Source organism: Sitophilus oryzae, unplaced genomic scaffold (assembly GCF_002938485.1).
Source record: "Sitophilus oryzae breed Bouriz unplaced genomic scaffold, Soryzae_2.0 scaffold_246_pilon_pilon, whole genome shotgun sequence".
In the NCBI taxonomy this organism is placed as follows: domain Eukaryota; kingdom Metazoa; phylum Arthropoda; class Insecta; order Coleoptera; family Curculionidae; genus Sitophilus; species Sitophilus oryzae.
The window spans coordinates 120144-141296 of record NW_022146803.1 but is presented as its reverse complement, the minus strand read 5'-3'; the positions used below and the strand labels follow the sequence as shown (position 1 = coordinate 141296).

At 32.8% G+C, this 21153-nt stretch overlaps 1 protein-coding gene across 5 annotated transcripts in view; it reads left to right on the top strand.

The window, feature by feature from the left end:
- LOC115884406 (tyrosine-protein phosphatase Lar) overlaps nucleotides 1–21153 on the top strand; it is a 693925-nt gene that overhangs the window by 655230 nt on the left and 17542 nt on the right. For all 5 annotated transcript variants that reach the window (XM_030902968.1, XM_030902964.1, XM_030902967.1 and 2 more), the window contains 4 exons: nucleotides 13951–14090; nucleotides 15495–15697; nucleotides 16323–18913; nucleotides 20516–20667. In XM_030902968.1, coding sequence (XP_030758828.1) covers nucleotides 13951–14090; nucleotides 15495–15697; nucleotides 16323–18913; nucleotides 20516–20667 — 3086 coding nt within the window. The remainder of the gene's footprint in view (nucleotides 1–13950; nucleotides 14091–15494; nucleotides 15698–16322; nucleotides 18914–20515; nucleotides 20668–21153) is intronic.

The following is a 21153-nucleotide window of genomic DNA, read 5'->3' as shown; positions in this document are numbered from 1 at the left end:
GGTAGATTAAATGATACTTTAACAGCGAGGATAGGTTAAAAACTTTATTTCTTCTCGCACGTTTTTTAATTGCTTCCATTTTTAAAAAAATTTGTATTCCTTTTCATAAGTTATTCGGGATTTAAATGGAAGTAGTTTGGATATGGCGTTTGTCGCCTCAGCCTGAATATCTGTTGGTAATTTACTTATTTCGTTTTGAGCCATTTCTGGCTCCTATTCAATCAGCAATCGACACGAAAGGGAATTAAAAAATATTGACTCAAAACTGACAACTAAAGAGACAGCTTTATTTATTTGTCCAATTACATAGAAACCAACGCCAACCCAGAACAATATTTTTTCTACTCGTACTAAATTCCTTCAAATAATAATTTCTGAATATTTTTTAAAACGTAACTCGCTATGGAAAAAAATATTGTTTTATTGTATTTTTAAATTGCATTATCGTCTTCCGAAATTAATTCAAATTAAATCTTTTTGGTCGACGATAAAATACCATTGTATCGTCTATATAAAAAAATAACTATGAATCTTCTCAATGTTTTCTTTGTTGAAGATATTTGCTTTTGAAGAAAAAAGTGACGATTAATGACAATTTTAGCATTAAAAGTATGGCTTTGCTATTGGTCCTTTGCTATAGTTTTTTTAAGTTTTTTTATAGAAAAGTCATGTTAATGTTTGTTGGCAGTTATTCTGTCAACAAATAATAATAAAATGTGACTTTTCACTGACGTTGATCACAATACTTAAACAATAACAACTCATATCCTGCAATATCTCTATTTTTTTCACCTTAATGATAAAGTAGCTTAAACTTCGTACTTTTTAAATTATTCTACAGGATGTTCTAAACTTAAAAATTCAAAAAAAAATGGCTAAAAGGTCAAATAATTTAGCTACAAATTTCTTAAAAAACCATCAAAATCGAACAACTAGAACAAAGTATATTGTATTTTATAATTACATGAAAATTTTCAGGTATCGACTTATGGTACCAGTCAGTGTACAGTCAGACAACAGTTAGAAAAATGTGGGATCCATCATTTTAGAAGATGATCCGTCCCACTTTTTAATAATAGCAGGATTGATTGTATGCTTGTCGAATATCAGGGTTAATAAAAGTTTTTTAGTTTTTTAAAAAATTAAGCATGTGTTTTTGGGCTTTAAAACAGTTTTTATTGTTCTAAACAAGATTTTAACTCCAGAGTCAGGATTATGTTACATATTTTAAACTCTGTTTTAAACTATATAGTATAAATGCCATTCAAAATTAAGTAGTAGGTAAAGATAAGGTGACAAAACTTATTTCGATTTTTAGAGAAAAAAAAAATAACTGTTTTTATTAGTTCTGTTATGAGTGTTAGGTATTTTTTTCTATGATAATGAGTTGAGCGATTTTTTTTTCTAAAGAATATTAGGTTGAGATGATTACTTTGTTTTTTTATAACTTTTGTAACAGAGGTTTATTTTAAATTTAATACTTGAAAGAAATACTTTTCTTAATTTTTCATTTAAAAAAAAACACCAAACATGTTGAAAACATAGTTTTAATCATATTTCAAACAATTTTAAAACAGTTTTTTCCCTTCGTATGTTTCACAATATCACTGTAATTCAAGTTCTGGCACAATCTTTTTCCAGATTTGTATACTTTACATAAATAAAATTAATTAAAATAAATTATTACTGACAAAAATAAATGCAAAGAAGCACATCTCGTGTACTTCATGTGATAAAAATTTAAATATGTCAAGATCTGCAAAGAGGAAAGCCAAACAAAAATAATAAAAAAATATATTTGTTCCTTTCCTAGATTTTTCCATTCAGTGGATAGTACCATTGAATAAAAAATAATGGTCAGTAAAAATTTGAAATTTGATTCTTATTTGTTATTCTCAATATTTAATCAATAAAAGTAATAAAACTATAAATGATTAACTAGTTAAAAATGAAATATACTATTATTAAATTAACAAGTTTCATCTTTTAAGTTCCTTTGATAAAATTAAGTTTCACGTTTGGCTAAATTAATTAAAATATTATGGAATGTATAATGAACGGTTTTTGAATATTTAGAAAATGAATTTATGCTAATACGTACTATCATCCAAAATATCTTGGTGTTACCTTAATTTTTGAAAAAAAAAATAAACGAATCAAAATCTTAAATCAATATATTCTTTCCCCCAATAACCAGCTTACATTAAGGGAACGTAAGCTCTTCTAATTTATCCTTAACCCTTACTTTAATTCCTTTTTTATTTGTTTTTTAATTTTATTAATTATAGTTATTTTCTTATTTCGAATATCGTTTCATTTTTCCTCTTAGTATTATTTTATTTTTATTTATTTTTAAGTTAACAAAATTATTAATTTCTGTACACTCTTATCTGTAGTTATCTAAAGAAAAAAAATATAAGAGTAAAAGTCAAATTCCAAAAACAATGTTTCTTGACTGATAGTACACAACTATGGAAATGGAGGAGTGTTCGCTTTATTGGATTATAAACCTATTTCTGATTAATGTCTACATAAATATTCATAGTATTACAATAACTTAGAGCGGTTACGTTATGCACTATTTATTCATAAAGTTTGAATAGTTGCCGTGGAAATGATTTTCCACTCGCAAAGTTTTAAATGCCGAATAAATCATCGTCGTGCATTTATTCGAAACTAGAATTATTATAACCGTATTTATCATAATGCGAGTTAGCATACGTAGTAGCTTTTAGTTTTTACTTTATGTATTTAAATATATTTTATGCACTTTATACTAAGGGCTGGCAAAGGTTAGTTTTGGATCGAGATTTCCGTATGGAAGAAGAGTATAATGCGCTTATAATGTACCGAACAAAGAGAGAACAGTAAAAACGTTGCCAAACGTATGAAATAACCTGTTCACATTGCTAAGAGACGTGGAAAGGGATATAGCAGATTCGTCGCAGTCGACCAGTCGACCCAATCTATGACCTATCACCCAATCAGTACTTAAAATTCTAGGGAGTGTAGGTACATCATGCGTTCAGCTTCACGATTTAATTACGTCTCGTGATACTTTATTTGTTTATTTATTAACGAATCGTTGTAATTTTCCCTTTTTAAGTACTTTTGGTAAAAATAAGTGGAATTGATGTTCGACAGTGGTCGCGCTATTAGATCTGAATTCATATACAGCTATAGAGCTCTGAATTCAAAAATCGATATCTCGAAATCCATTAGAAATAATTGATTGTGTTTTTCAAAAACTTTCTTAATATTTATGCTATATTTTCTTCGCAGACAGTATGTCAAAATCTTTGCAAATAAAAAAGTTACACGATTGCTGAAAATTGCTATGCACTAAAAGTAAATTTTTGGTCGGTTTTTTTTAAATTTTTGAATGGAAAAAAACAAGCCTATCGAATTTTTCTTATTTACACATCTTGTAGAAGATACGAACTTCAAAATAAAAAAAAGCTTCAAATATCTAAAGTGAGTTATCGCGTGTTATGTGTTAAAAAGTTGAGTTTTTAAATTATCGCGATTACTGACGTTTTCTTGTTATAAAAAAATGGACACCCTAACGATATTATTACAATTCCATTTCATATGCCCAGAAAAATATCTAATGATTTTATCTAATTATCTTTTCGAAAAAAAAGTATTTTAAAAATAAGTGGTTTGCGATCGTGATTTTACTTTCCTTGATAGGGAAAGGAGTACCGGAGAAATGTGGCAAAGCCGCGACAGTACACCGTCGCATTTCTCTCACTCCGGCTTAATAAGATCTCTATGCGATTTACTTCCACACATGTAAATACCGACCCAAAAGTAAGAGTTGCCAGCACGGTATACTGACAATGAGAAAGAGAATAATTGATATTTATCCCCGATGCTAAGAGGTCGTCCTGTGCCGGAAACACTGCGACCTGTAAGGTCTATTGTATTTCTCCCCTCTCTATGTCTGCACCCTCTCTCCTATTCCTGTATAGGATGCGACCATAGTTCTTCCGATTTCAGCTTTGCTTTCCCAAAAAAGTCTCTAGCTTGCGATCTAGACCCTCGCAGTGACATATTATGTGCTGTTTCAGGATCTTTATCCGTAGAGTCTGCAGCAAAGACTTCCTTGATACAGGTTGAACTTGTTCAGGTATCACTTAACAGCCATGTGTCCTGTCAAGAGGCCTGTTGTAATCCGCAATTTATTCCTGCTGAGCATTAGCAGTTCTTTTGCGTTTTTAGAGCTAGGTCCTTGGATAAAAGCATTGCTGTGCCTGTGCCCCTGTCTGTTTCTCCAGTGGACATTCTGCTTTTCCCTGATCCAGAGTTTTAGTGCACTACGGGCCATATATTTGGGTATTCGCAGTACTGGCTCTGGACCAAGACATTATGCCGATGATCCTTGCCTAGCTAGCTCATCGGCTTTTTCGTTACCTTGGATGCTGCTGTGACCCGGCATCCAGAATAATTTAATTCTGTTCCTTCGTGCCAGAGCTCCCAGTTCACCTAGGCATTCCCTACGAGTCTCGACGATACCTTTAGGCTCATAAGCGTCCCAAGTGCCGCCTGACTGAGCATATATTGATGAGCTTATCTAATTTATGATAATTATCTATATATATTATTATATTGATGAGCTTACTGAATAAGCTCTTCTATTTTCTCTCGCACATTGTAGAATGGCGAAGATTTCTGTCTGGAATTCGGTTGAGTGTTTACCCAAGAAAAAGGATAAACTTACCCTTGGTCTTTCCCCAAATACTCCAGCTCCTGTTCCTTCAACGGTCTTTGACCCGTCTGTATACCAGGTTAGTCCATCATGAAAGAATGTTATATCTGTCCACATTCCTCGATCCATTTTGTTCACCTCGAATGGTTTGTGGTAGTGATAAAGAGGGGTCATTTCGTCCGATCTCATTTGGAGTAGAGGTCCCCCGATAGAATTTCCCATCTTTGAGTGTCCTATTTCTGTCCTATTTCCCAGAGACAAGACACTTTGTTGTCGATAGAGTCCCATTCTTGCCTCCGCCTGGATCACTATGTGAAGAGGCGGAAGGTAGAGAAGCGCCTCCATTGATGCAGTGGGCGTTGATTTTATTGCTCAGACAAGCAAGTCTTTGCACCTTGCTGAGGCGTCAGCGCTCTTTGAAGGAGGAATGTTGTATCTATCCACATTCCTTGATTCATTTTATTCACCTTGAATGGTTTGTAGTGGTGATAAAGAGAGGTGATTTGGTCCGATCTCAATAATTGATATAAGTGAGATTGAAACCTAGATGTAATTCAGCTCATAATATTTTTATATATGAGAGGCATTTTCATATACGTTTTACCATTGTTACCGATCAAGAATAGGTAGTGCAAATAACTTAAATATTGTGTACTTCTAAGAAATTAATAAACAAAACATGATAATTACAATATTTTTTACTAAAGAAAAATTAAAAATTAAATTTGAATAGTCAAGAAATCTCCATTTTTGTGTCTACAGCAATTTAGCTAATATTAACGTTATTAGAGTGTGTGAGAAATCGATAATTTTGTTAGCAACATTCGTAGATATAGAGTTATTTTTGACATATCCCTAGAGATATGTGAACTAAAGTGACGTTACTTTTTTCTAACCATTGCAGCCCGCCAAGGAAGGATTTTTATAGCTGGCTGAATATTTTTGACGAATTTTTAACGATTTTTTACAGCTAATTTTTGCAGCCCTGGCTACGATTTTTGTGCGAGGCGTTTTGCCTCGATATTTTTTGAATATATTACGTTGTTTTTTTGCAAGAATTTTCTGTCTACAAAAGCGTTTGCAGGAACACGGAAGAGGTTTTTTCAAAGTCGATAGACTACACGTTTTTTGTCGTTATGTGAATGTTTTTAATTCAGTTTTTTTGTTAACTCGGAAAAATTTATCTTTTATAATTACTGTGCATATATTTTCGTTTTTTTTTCTGTATTTAATTTTTATGATTGTTTTTAGCTACTCAAGTTCACATGTATTGATTGCTTTTTTCACTATTTTTCACACACTCGCACCGAGTTGTAATGCAATGGCACAATTTTTTGAGTCACGATCGGCACCTGTTTAGTTTTTTCCGTTTTGCGTTAAATTTTTGTTTTACAGCACAATTTTTTGGTAATTTAGTCAAAAAAGAGTCGATCCTTGCATGACAACCATTTTTTACTTTATATATCTTTTCCCTACCATAATAAACAAAACAAATGTGGAAAAAGTTTTAATTTACATTTGAAACTGCTTTTAAAACTGAACAAGTTATTTCAGAATGATTCAGAATAATACTAATATCATTTGAAATAACTTAACTTTTTCCATGACATCCTTTCTTTCCCATCAACCTTTTGCTAGGCACTTCACTGCAGTAGGAGACATGCGCACCAAATTGGCACCTAATTTTCACTAACTTATGTGTAACTCACACTTGCACCAAAGTTGTGTATGACTGTGGATGTAATTGATGATTGAAGACTTAATTATATTTCTTTGCGGCCATACTAAAAGTTTATGAAATTAGCGTTTATCCTCCTATATATATTTATAAACTAAGATTAAACTCTTAAAAATAAAAACACCAAAAATATAAGATAGATAAGACAGTGCTTTCAAAGGAAAATATAAGTGAGGATACAACTAGATTTAAATTTATAATAATTATTATAAAAAAATAATAACTGATTCAGAATAAGGAGATTGAAAAATGACAATGATTTTTTTTGATTCTAGATAAATATGTCTTATCTAAAATTAAAATGAGGTAGTGATGAAGGTACTTATTACTAGAGTCACTACTAAATAATGGAAATATAATTTAGATTCTATAAGGCAAGTAAAGTACAGAATTAGAAATTCATTTATATTTCAATTAATATAATGGTTTTAAAGAATGGTAATAGAATAAAATTTAATTTAATTTCTTTTTCACAATTTTCGTATCTGTGAGACACATTTTCTTATATATTTTTTAATACTTGTAACATATCAATTAGGGCCAGTATTAATATTTTTAATGTTTTTATACATAATATTTAATTAGTAAATATAGATACTGTCTCTATTTCATTAGTTTATAAGTTAGTAAGAGTAAATCTATATTATTCGTCGAAAGTTTTATATTACAGCAAATTAAATGGATATATTATTTATCTATTAAATTAACATTAAAATTTATATATAAATATTAAAATGATGTTATATAATTACCACAAAATACCAAGATAAAAATACTTATTAAAGGTAAGTGAATATCAATTAAGTTAATGAAAAAATGTATTGTATTCTTTATTAAGTTTTTTATGCAATATTTTTTTTCAAACTAATCATATTTAACGATCCTGTTTACAATATTTTACTAGTTGTATATTTTTCTTTTCAACTAAGTTATTTTGTTTAATTAAAATTCAGGAGACTTTCCAGGTTTCTATTATGTTGGAGGTAATGTCGTCCCTTCTTGCATTGTTATAAAATGTGCCTTTGAGGTTGTACCAGTTTGTAATTTTTATAATTTACCTTGCGTCAGTATTTTTCTCCTACCTAGGTAGATATTCGGTACCGTTTGACTTTTTACTTTGTCATCTTGGTCCCCTTTTGTTTATTGCAAAAGGAACCACTAAAAGACCACTTGTAGTTTTCCTGTTTCAAGGTCTAAGTGTCACAGTCGTACGTAATGACTGGTAGCATCAAATAAGCTGAAGCTCCTTTTTTTAGTTGTAGCTGTATTCTAGAGTCAACCATAATGAAATTTCACCCGATTTCTCTCCATGCTTCTTTTATTCTTCAGTTAATCTACAGATTTTTTTATTTATTGCCTTGGATGAAATTTGATTCCAATGAACTGAATAAAAAATATATAAAAAATTAACCTGTTGTTCGCAGGTATCTGTCAGATTTAACATTTGAAGTAATAAGTGGCTAAAAACTGTTTATTGGCTAATTTTTAAAGACCTTGTTTGGAAAAATGAAATTGAAAATTTCTGTTTTAACTTTACATATACCAATTTCTAGAAAACGAAATGAAATATTATTTGCTATTTCTAACTAAATTCTTTACCATCTATTGAGATGACATCATGAAACTCACTTTTGGACAACCTTCAAATTTATTTGCAGTATACTAAATGTCATCAATCAATCAATTTTTATAGGCTATTTATACAATTGTTTCTTTATACATTGCTCTTCTACGGTTTCTGATCAAATTGCAATGACAGTATTTAAAAAAATTATTTAACTAACTTACTACTATAATAGCGAAGCTTATTTTTAAAAAGAATTTAAGTTGAGTAATTAGAGAAAAAATATATAAGAATGACATCAACTCGATAAATTGGAGAGTAATTCATAGTTTGCAAGTTAATTTTTTTACAAGAAAATAACTTTTCATTAAAATTTATTAATGTATTCAAACCATTTAATTTAGTCTCTGCAAAAAAATCCTTTATGGGTATTTCGCCACTACACTGCAAGAAGATACTGATTGTCAGAAGTTATGTTTACAGTTATACAAATTGGCCTAACAAAGAAAAAAATGCTTAACGTTTCGGAAGTTTATCTCTTTCCGTCGTCGGAAGCAAAAAAATACAAAGAATAAAGAAAAAAAACTATTTAAAATATTTAAATTCAACTATTCGAGAACACTTTACTTTTTTTAAACAGATACGTCTACAAGAAACCGTTGACGTTCTGTTAAAATTACATTATATCAAGTTAAACTTCAAAATTAACAATTACCACTTACTGATAATAATAATTACTTAATAAGGTAAAACCAAAAATCCCCAAACTTTCTGTATGATTATTTTTAGATTTTACGCATATTTATTTTTATTAGATTGAATTATTAGAAAAGCCTCTTTTATTTTTCTTTTAGAGGCTATCGCTTCTTTCATTTTAATTTTAGCGTTATTAAAATTTATTCTGTGCCCTGTGTCCCATGAATGCTGACAAATCTTAGATTTGTGAAAATCTTATTTTCTTAAATAATCTTTATGTTCATTAATTCTAACGTTTAAGGGTCTAGATGTTTCACCAATGTAAAATTTATCGCATTCACATGGTATTTGGTATATTACATTTTTTGTTTCTTGTTCTTTATTCATTGATTTTAAAGAACATAACATACGTAAAATTTAAAAATAATTATACAGAAAGTTTGGGGCTTTTTGGTTTTACCTTATTAAGTAATTGTTAGCAGGTAGTAATTGTTAATTTTGAAGTTTAACTTGATATAATGTCATTTTAACAGAACGTCAACGGTTTCTTGTAGACGTATCTGTTTTAAAAAAGTAAAGTGTTCTCGAATAGTTGAATTTAAATATTTTAAATAGTTTTTTTCTTTATTCTTTGTATTTTTTTTTGCTTCCGACGACGGAAAGAGATAAACTTTCCGAAACGTTAAGCATTTTTTTGTTTGATAGGCAAATCTGTATAATTGTTAACATAACTTCTGACAAGCAGTATTTTCTTGCAGTGCAGTGGCGAAATACCCATAAAGGATTTTTTGGAGAGTTGAATCCACCACATAGGCGTATAGGCATTTTTTACATTTAATTTAGTCTATGACCACTAGACAAATATTTCACTGACAAACCAGGCACCATCAGTTATTTTTGCTTCTATCACGAAAAACTGCTGTTATTGCACTTGTGTAATTGTAAAATGTAATGTAAAATTAAGAAACAACTTTTTCAAATAAAATTATTCAAAATTCGGTCAACACACCCATTTTTAGTCATTTATTACTTTAAATGTTAACAGATACCCAAGAGAAGCAAGATATTTTTTTTGTCAAAGAAAAAAGTACCGCCAAAGTAAAATTTCACCTAAGTCAATAAATAAACAATACCATATGATGTGGACATTATGAACTGTAGAGGTCATAGAGACTGTTAATTATTTCTACATTATATTATCCAGTTATTTGCTAGAATTTCGACGAGTAATATAATAATTACATTAAGAATGAGAGATAATTGAGAACCTCCAAGATAAAAAGGACTATTTCCTTTTGTTAAGGAATTTTTGTTATTATTAGATAGAAGTAGAAAATTGTACATAATAAGAAGAGATATCTAAGTGCCTCTACTCTGAGCACTAACAGCTTGTTTTGAAGCATTTGAATACCAATATACCACCACCATTTTAAACCTGGTACTGACAGCGTGGTACTTACTAACAAATGATTTTTTTTTGCTTAGTGATCGGCGTGCATGCGGTGATACGGTTGGGCCGCATCGGCTATTTTTGGTGCCCAATTCAACTACTACTACTAATACTGTGCAAGTGATCCACTCAAGACGAACATCACAATTTTTCACACATGATTTTTTATACAGAACCCTTTTTATCTCCCGTTTTTTACTTATAACCTTTCCGCAGAATAGTAAAGTCGGAGAAACGACAATCTATTAACTTTAATTCTGTAACTATATTTTTAATTGCTTTAATACTTTGCATTCAAATTTCTACTAGTTACTTATCAAACATTTCCTTAAATCTCATGATTTTGCTAATACTAAAGTCGTAACCTTTAAATCAACACCAAACACCAAAACTCAAATTTAAACTTTATATGCACTCTTTTTAAGACAATGAGAAAGAAATTTAAAAAAGGCATCCATTTTTCTCAAAGAGACCTGGTTCAAATTAAAAAAGGCAGAAAAAAGACCACAGAACCGAGACTTTGAGTCTTTTTTCTGCCTTTTTTAATGAGAAAGAAGATTGCAAAAGACATCAAGAACTGCAATAAAAAACTTGTACAAACTGCAATCGAACACAGAAAAACCTGTAAGAACGCTAAGAAATCCCTCATGACCGGAAAGAAGCAGCTAATCGCATTAACACAACAAACATCAGAATAACAGACAAAAACGAAATAACTCTGGTAACAAAATTCTACAACGACCTATATAAAGCTCCAGAAAACATACATGAAGAAAGACCGCCTCTGCCACAAGACGGCGCCTCAGAAGTTCTCGTAGGAGAAGGAGAAAAGGCGCTTCAAGATATGAAAAATGAAAAAGCAGCAGGGAACGACGGAATAACAGCTGAAATACTTCAGTACGCCGCGCTGCCCGGTGTGAAAAAATCCCAGCAAATATATACATCAGCTATCTAACGAGAAAACATACAACGCAAAAATGGAATAGCGCCAACGTAATTCTAATTCATAAGAAAGGCAGCAAAAAAAACATCAGAAACTGTAGACCATTAAGCCTACTACCAATCACATTCACGATATTCACAAAAATAATAAACAACAGAATACAAAACACGCTAGACGCTGCACAACTACGAGAACAAGCAGGTTTTAGAAGGCTTCAGCACGATTGATCACATGCGTATACTAAGAGAAACTATCAGCCAAACAAAAGAATACGAACTTCCACTAGCCATTAGCCTTTATAGACTTTGAGAAGGCTTTCGACTCGATATAGAAGATATATAATAGAAGCACTAATTGGCAGATTTTATATAGAAACTCTCGCAAATATATACAAAGAAGCCAAAGCAAGAGTAATGATATATAACACAACCCCAGAGTTCCTAACTGACAAAGGAGTACGACAGGAAGACGCGATATCCTCAAAGCTGTTTACAGCAATACTAAAAGAAATCTTCCGTTAACTGGACTGGACCAGCAAAGGATTAAAAAAAGATGGAGAACATCATAGATTCGCTGATGGCATAGTCCTGAAGAAGTACATGCACAAATCAACGAAGTAAATACGGCCAGCGATAAAGTAGGTCCTACAACGCTAAATGAAACGAAATATGCTAGGAATAACCAAGAAAGACCGCAAAGAGAATGGATACCACATAAGATCCAGGTAATAGATGTCATCTACAGAATCAAATCCCTCAAGTGGCAATGGGCAGGACACCTGGCAAGAAGGACGGACGACAGATGGACCACAAAAATTACAAAATATTACCCACGAGGAATTAAGAGACCTAGAAGAAGACCAAACCTGAGATGGGACCATGATATTAGGGAATTAGCAGGGATAACTTGGGCCTGTATAGCCAACAATAGACAACAATGGACCCAACTACAAAGAGAGTATCTAAATATATGAGGGAGAATACACCATAATTGGAAATTGTTGAATAAGCTGAAAATGATGATGCTGATGATGCATTTTTTGCTGACCAGCATCATCAGAAAATAATAAAAGGTTTTCGTTTATTTTTAGATAAATTTTAATCATATCAACCGACTGATATACTACAGGTATAAGAGTTTAAGTAAACGTTTTGGTGTATTTTTGTAGATTTGGTGAATTTAATATTTTGTAAGTATGAACAAATTTATTTCAAAATGTCGTCTCTCCATCTTTTTATTTTGTTACCTTATCTAATTCCTTACCCTCATATTTATTTTTGATATTTTTTGAGATCATTACATGTGTGCGAGTAAAAAACAAGAAGTAACGAATTTTGAAAACCTCCAAGCATTTTTGTAGCGGAGAAAAATGAAGTAACGCCAGTCTCTCATACATGGTTCGATTTGGTTGAGACAACAAGTCAACATATTAGATATTTGTTTAAAACAACTTTACAATAGTTTTCGTTATAGCATCATCGTTATAAAAACATGGAAGCTTTTTACTATATTCATAGAATTGTACAGGGTATTTCAGTTTCGTGCGTTTTACAGGGACGTTTATGAGGAGACACCAAGATGCGGTTTTGCTACTTTTTTTTATTAAACTAAAGGTACTACACATAAATTTGTTTTAGTTCTCTTGGTTTCTGAGATACAGGGCGAATTTGGAAATGTTGCATTTTTCGACCCCATTCGTATCTTGGTTATTTTATAACTTATCGAAAAGATGAAAACTGAATTCCTTAGAGTTTTCTACGTAGAATCCATTGACGTAAACAGTTTTTCGCTGGAAGCTGTCATTTTGAAGCTTTCATTTGTATATGAGGAACTAACAGAGCAAGGAAAAATATGTAAAAAGGACCTTTAGTTTCATAAAAAATAGCCCAGTTATGTGAAAACCATCTTTGTATCTCTACTCATAAACAAGAAACTTTATAAGGTACACAAAAATGGGACATCCTGTACAGCAATTTATACTTCAATGGTTCCTTTTTTAATATTTTGTGATAGGAATGAAAAAATCAGATCAATATTTTTAGAAAATTGATAAAATCAATTTTTAATATTCATGATAACTCCATGGAAATTTTTTATAATTTTGTGGCCAACTCTTTTTAATATTCTTCTGAACAACACTAAAAAATACTATTTTAATACTATAGACAGTTCTTTTTTCACAGTTGCTTTTTACTAAATTACAAAATAGTCTTTTTTACAATAGTTTCAAGACACTAGACTGTTCACTTGCTGTTTTGACAGATCAGACGATGTACGAAGACTATGCAAAGACGATTTTTGACATTTTTTATGTGTTTAAACTAGAGATAGCGTTGTGACACTCACTATTTTGTATTTTTCTTGACTTTTTTTGCTAATCTCGGTCCGACAGTAAGGAGGAGTGAGTATTTTTTTACTGTTGTGTGCTAGTAGTGACCTTAGTGACGTAAACTTAACGTAGATTGAATTTTTGTGCTTTTGTTTTTGATGCCGCTGTCTTTTTTTGAGAAGTGTTTTGAAGTTTTTTTTTTGGAGAAAGCTATAGCAGACAAGGATTGTTTTTTAATTTCTTGTATTTTTTCGTATATATATATATATTTTATATACCCCCAGAAATATACCATTTTTTTGCTACTATCTCAATTTGGACGAGGTAAATTATATATTAAGTCCCTTTTTTTCTGTGTTGTTGGTATTCAAATGTCCGAAGGATGTTATATAACGGAAAGACGAAAACGAAAAAGATCAAAAAAGTCAAAAACGTGTGATGTGCTCGCATGTTAAAACGATTTTAAATAATTTTTTAAGTCCGAGTACGAATGGCTAATATTTTTTTGTATCCTAACAGTGCCCGGAAACCCGCAAGATGTTAAAGTTACTCCTATTAACTCTACCACTATTAAGGTGAACTGGAAACCTCCTCAAATCAGGGATAGGAACGGTATTATATTGGGGTACCATGTACACGTTCAAGAAGTTAAAGAGGAGGTAGGTCGTGTGCTGTATAGAATAATACGAGAGTACTTTTCTAAGAGACCAGATATAAGCTATAGAGAAATCAATAAAAGTTATTGAAAACATTCGCCCAAATATAATTGATACTATTATCTACAGGGTGAGTTTTCTACGATGTTCTCGCAGTATCTCGGAAACTACTGGAGCTAGAGAGTCGGTCAAATGAGGGAGGAAGTGCAATTTTGTGAGGACAAACATATATGCACCTTTCGGATTTTTGAAAAAGTTTATGGCTTACTAGATATTTCGAAAAAAACAATTTTTTGTGCTATTTTAAAAATGCTCCCAGTTCCATTATAATCTATTTTAGACAAAAAGTTTTCACATAAAAGTTGTAGATAATCACATCCTTATTGAGATTGTGTTCTATGTTTTTTTTTCTAAAGCCTGGATTTTTTGAACATTTGCTAAAATAACTTAAAGTGTATGTAGCGATATTAGTTTTTCGAGTTTTAATTTGTTTAATGTAAATTATAAAAAATCGTTTAAACAAATATTTCTTTATAAGTTTTAAATCATAATAGAATAAGAATATCATGCCAACTAAGTGAAATTAGTCAAACAACTTTTCGAGAAAAACATATTATAGCTGATATCGCCGAAGAGCTTTAAAAATTATGCTTTTTATGAGGTTATGGCCAACTATAGGTTTCATTTAAAAAAAAATATGTTTGTGTCATATGTCAAAAATGACAGGCTTTAGAAAAAAACGGAGAACACAATCTAATTAAGAAATTATTAGAATCTACAATTTTTATCTGAAATTTTTTTGTTTAAAATCGATTATACTGGAATTTGGGACCGTTTTTAAAATAACCGAAATTTATTTTTTTCGAAATATCTAGTAATCCATGAACTTTTTCAAAAAAGTTTGAAAGGCGCATATTTATAACCCCACAAAATTATTTTTCCCCATTTAGCTGAATACTAGAGAGCTGCAGTAGTTTCCGAGATACCCATAGAGAACATCGTAGAAAAGTCACCCTGTATATGTAATACGTAGATACAATTATATTTTCATATAATTCGCATTTGATTACATTTACTGACTACAACTATTATACATATTAGATATACATATCAGTGCGATCCATGATAAATGATAAATACTATAAGTAGTAGTAATAATCAAAGTAATCATATTGTTTTAAATTCGTTACTCGTTACTTCGGATATCGATGAGTAACGAGTATTTGAGTAACGAATAAGTAGTTACTTTCCAACACTTCTATGAGTCTATTCTTTAATGTATTTTATTGGGTAAAAATGTGGTAACGTAGTTGGTTATATGAGAGAAATATGAATGAAATGGTAAATTACAATGCCTCGAGTTTTAAATGGTTTAACTTTTTGATTTTTAATCTGCCGTTTTTCCAGAGCAAGAACTTTCTGAACGAACCAATACGTATTGAAGTTTCCGGAGATTCAGTTCTGGAACTAAACATATCCAGTCTACAACCCGATACCACCTATGCAGTTCAAGTAGCCGCCTTGACCAGAAAGGGCGATGGCGACAGAAGCAACCCTGTCAAAATCAAAACACCTGGGGGAGTACCTAACAGACCTGAGTTAACTATAAAGTAAGGGAAATAAAGGGAAACTAAAACAACTTTCGTTGCACGTCATCAATGACACCATGCGTCGTCGTCTTATGGAGTTTGCTGGTGGTCGTATTATGATGTGCAACCAAAGTTATTTTAATTTCCCTATATATGAATAAAATATGAAAAAAAGTCTTATACTAAATCATCACCATCACCATTTTCAGCTTATTCAACCATTTCCAACTTTGGTGTAGCCTTCCTCACATATTTACATAATATCTTTGTAACTGGGTCCATGGTTGACTAAACGTGTCCAAGATTTCCTAATATCTTAGGATTGGTCTTATTCTAGGTCTCTTAATTCTTCGTGGATACCATGTGTAATTTTTGTGGTTCATCTGTTGTCCTTCTTTCTTGCCAGGTGTCCCAGCCTATTGCCACTTGAGAGATTTCGTTCGTATTTTTTGTTCGACTTATAGGTTTCTTTTTTCTTATACTAAATACCACAATTTAATTCGAATCAATTTATATTTTTCTAAAAACGTCAGTAGTTATATCATAATATTGTCATTTTCTATCACTGAAAAATATAAAGTGTGTAATTTATATAATTAGAACCATTTAATTTATTCACTTCAATAAATTAATAATTTCTTTTTAGAACCCTCGAAAGAGAGCCAACGGTCACAATAGAACTAGAATGGATGAAACCTTCTCAAATCTACGGCGAACTCAAAGGATACAGACTGAGATACGGTGTAAAAGAACAACTCTTAAAGGACGTTCAATTGAAAGGCACTTCAACCCAGAAATATCGTATCAACGACCTCGAACGCGGTGTGGAATACGAATTTAGAGTCGCCGGCATTAATAACATTGGTACCGGTCAAGAAAACATTCAGTACCTGCACACCCCTGAAGGACCACCCACTGGACCCCCTACCAACATAACCTATCGGTTCCAAACCCCAGACGTTGTGTGCGTAACGTGGGATCCCCCTACCAGGGAGCACAGGAACGGACAAATCGTGAAGTATGACATCGAATTTCACAAGAAATCCGACCACAATAACATTATTGTTCGCAATGTCACCAAAACGAAAGCAGTGTTTACTAATTTAGAAGAAAATACTGAGTACGTATTTCATATTAAGGCCTATACCAACCAGGGAGCTGGTCCAAACAGCGAGAAACAAACTATACAAACGGATAAAGACATTGGTAGGGCTCCTATGGCAGTGAAAGCTGTTGCGACATCGGAGTCTAGCGTTGAGGTATGGTGGGAGGCAGTTCCTTCCCGAAACAAAGTCATAGGATACCAGATATTTTATACTATGACCGCAGTAGAAGACTTGGACGAATGGCAGCAAAAATCGGTCAGTCTTACCACCTCTGCTGACTTAGTGAACTTGGAGAAATACGCTCAGTATGCTATTGCCGTAGCTGCCAGACTTAAAGGTGGTGGTCTAGGTGTAGCTTTAGGAAGATTATCTGAGAAAGTAACGGCGAAGGTTAAGCCTGAAGATGTTCCTTTAAACTTACGCGCTCACGAAGTTACTACGCACTCGATGACGCTCTCTTGGTCACCGCCCATCAGACTCAATCCGATCAAGTACAAAATTTCTTTCGACGCTATCAAGGAGTTCGTTGACTCGCAAGGAATAACCCAAACCCAGAACATTCCTCGTGTCGAGGTAATCCTGGGCGACGACATTAAATCTCACACCATCAACGAACTGTCTCCGTTCACAACGTACAACGTAAACGTCAGCGCCATACCTAGTGATAACTCGTACCGCCCACCCACAAAAATCACCGTTACCACCCAAATGGCCGCCCCCCAGCCCATGGTCAAGCCCGACTTTTACGGCGTGGTCAACGGCGAGGAGATCCACGTGATCTTGCCCCAGGCCTCCGAAGAGTACGGTCCGATCAGTCATTACTATCTCATCGTCGTGCCCGAGGACAAGTCCACCATTCACATGAACCCTGACCAGTTCCTAACCAACGACCTCATCGCCAACATTGAAAAAGTGCCTGAAGAACCCAACTTGCCTTACATCGCTGCCAAATTTCCGCAAAGGAGCATTCCGTATACGTTTCACTTGGGTACGGGCGAAAGCACGGATGGTTTGGTCAATTACAAGCTGCAGCACGGGAAGAGGTACAGGATTTTTGTCCGCGCGGTCGTGGATACGCCTCAGAAGCATTTATACACTAGCAGTCCGTTTTCGGAATTTTTATCTCTGGATATGCATCCACCTCCGCCTGGAGATCCTCCGATAAGACCTAATCCTAACGCCCCGACAGACAACGACGTTAAGGTCAGTTCGCAAAGAAAAGAAGCTACATATCTGTGGATCATCGGACCTATAATCACCGCGATGCTCTTGTGTTCAATCCTAGTTCTTCTGTTCATTCTCCGGCGTAGAAGACAGCCATGTAAAGCCCCCGACCAAGCTGCCGTTACTAAGCCTCTTATCCCCGCGGATTTGAACAGTAGCATAGCCCCCAGCGACCCGGTTGAAATGAGGAGGTTAAACTTCCAGACTCCTGCTATGATCTCGCATCCGCCTATTCCTGTGTCAGAACTGGCCAATCACATTGAGAGACTCAAAGCTAACGACAATCTAAAGTTCTCACAGGAGTACGAAAGTATCGAGCCTGGACAGACGTTCACATGGGAGTTTTCAAACATGGACGCCAACAAGCCTAAGAATAGATACGCTAACGTTATTTCTTATGATCACAGTCGAGTTATACTTCCTACAGAGGATGGTAGAAGGGGATCGGACTACATAAACGCGAATTATTGCGACGGATATAGAAAACACAATGCTTACGTGGCTACTCAAGGTCCACTGCCAGACACTTTCGGAGATTTCTGGAGGATGTGTTGGGAACTCAAAGCAGCAACTATAGTAATGATGACCAAGCTGGAAGAACGAACTAGAATCAAGTGTGATCAGTACTGGCCTTCGAGGGGAACAGAGCTTTATGGTACATGCATGTCGGTCACCATAACAGACGTTCAGGAACTGGCAACATACTGTATCAGAACGTTCCAGATACAAAAAGATGGTTATCCTGAAGGGAGGGAAGTGAAGCAATTGCAGTTCACTGCTTGGCCTGATCATGGTGTGCCCGATCATCCGGCTCCTTTCTTGCAGTTTTTAAGAAGAGTGAGGAGTTTGAATCCGCCCGATGCCGGGCCTATTGTTGTGCATTGTTCGGCTGGTGTTGGAAGGACCGGTAAGTTCTGTAATAAAAATAATTCTTTATTTACAACTGAGCTGCAAAATAAAACACTAATTTACCACAATACACCAAAATACTTTACTTTTCCACTGGACATTTGACTCATTTGAGAAATAATTTATCTAGGCTTGACTGATTTAACTACCCCTATAACTTTTTTTATTTTTGAAATAAATTAGGATTGATTGACGTATTCAGTTTTTTTCGACCACTTCCTGTTTCACCGGAAATGACTACAACTTGTGATTTTTAAATAGCGCCCTTGGTTTTTTTTACTTTATTCGATAGAAAATGATACTCTGAATAGGATCCTTGTTTATATTCATATACAAGGATAGGATGATATAAAATCTTTGTATCAAATTTGAAATATTCGCTTAAAACAAAATTGTATTTTAAATTTTAATCTAGAGTGCCATGGCTGTGTTAAACACACTAATTTTTATTCAAGGAGTCTTGGAAAAATAGATTTGATCGTATAATGTTTTTAGTGTCTTGTCCTGACCAGTTAAAAGATCGCCAAATTGTATTTTTAATCATATCTTAATTTTTTCAAATGAAACGAGGGTGGCTCATGAGCATATTTGGAAAAAGCATTTTTTTACGAATAATTTGATACCACGCACTTGGTATTTCGAGTCAAATTGTCGTTATGAATCGCATGTTGCAATTTCAAATAAACCATATTCGAAAATTTCAAATGCTGACATATCATATGTCATTTTAATCAGAGTGTCATTTTCTATCAAATAAAGTAACAAAATACCGTGGGTGCCTTTTGGAAATAAAAAGTTGGTAGTCCTATTTCCTGTGAAACAGAAAGTGACCGAAAACAATTGGATACGTCAATCAATCCTAATTTATGTCATATACTAACATACCAAATCTCGATTTTTTATCTGAAAAAATAAAAAAGTTATAGGGGTGAGCCATTTTTGAGACGCACCCGGTATACAATTTAAAGATAATATTTAAATGTGTCGTTTTTTGTAACTTTTTCTAACAAGATGGTCATGATATATTTAGATTTATAATTAATGAGTTGAATAAATAAATTTACTTTTATTTAGTTATACATGATTAAAATTTCTTACTACTTCGCTGTGTTTCAAAACATGCATGAATTTTTAAGCACTTAGGTTGAAATTTTATTTAAAGTTCTGAATTTCTACTTATTAGTAATTCATACAGTTATAAAAGCTAAAAGCTGGCTTTATTTAGTTATATTTCTAACTAGAACATGTTTCTGAGGATGATGCCATTGTTTCTGAAGTTAGATAAACTACTAAAATTTGGTAGAAGAATTTTATAGAGATAAAAAAAAATATGTATATAAAGATATTTTAGTTAGATGCTAGGTACAGGGTGTTCAAAATATATTTATGAATTTCAACTACTTAAAATTAAAAAATCTCAATTTTTTTAAATAGCACACAGCATTTATAATTTTTTCTGCTATATTTTACAAAATTTTCCAACTTTTATTAAGTATCTCATATACTTATTTTTAATAGTTTGATTTATTCCATTTTATTCTATTTTTACTCATATTTTTAATAAGCCTGTTAAGCTTAATGTGCAAATAATCTAATCTAGGTTGCTTCATTGTTATCGATTCCATGTTGGAACGTATGAGACATGAAAAAACCGTGGATATATACGGTCATGTAACCTGTCTGCGAGCACAAAGGAACTACATGGTCCAAACTGAAGATCAGTACATCTTCATTCACGACGCTTTGTTAGAGGTATGTTTTACAACTTTAACTGTCTAAAGTCCCTAAAGGGCATATATTATGTTTATAAGGGTTTTATAAGGGTGGTCCGAATTATACTCCAGAAACTTCGCCAGCATATTCTGCAGATAAAAATAAGCAAAATTGTTCTTATAAATGTATGTCCTAAAATGTTTAGTTTCGGAGATACAGGGTGTAGAAGTTTCATTTTTATTTCGATTTTTTTTAATAATTTGTGAAGTGATGTCAATATTTGGATGAAAATTGGTGTCTGGGAGTTTATTGTCGTGAGAAATTTTATTTTAATCTCAATATGACTCTTATTGATATATGAGAATTATGATAGTCTACATGTGTTTTAACTGTTTTGAAGAGTAATAACTTTTCGTCCGTACCTGTATAAAACTACTGAGTGAAAATATAAACATTTCCGAATTCCATTTTGACTTTTTACCTAAAAAATATCTCTTGATAAAAATCGCTACGAGCAACCGTTCT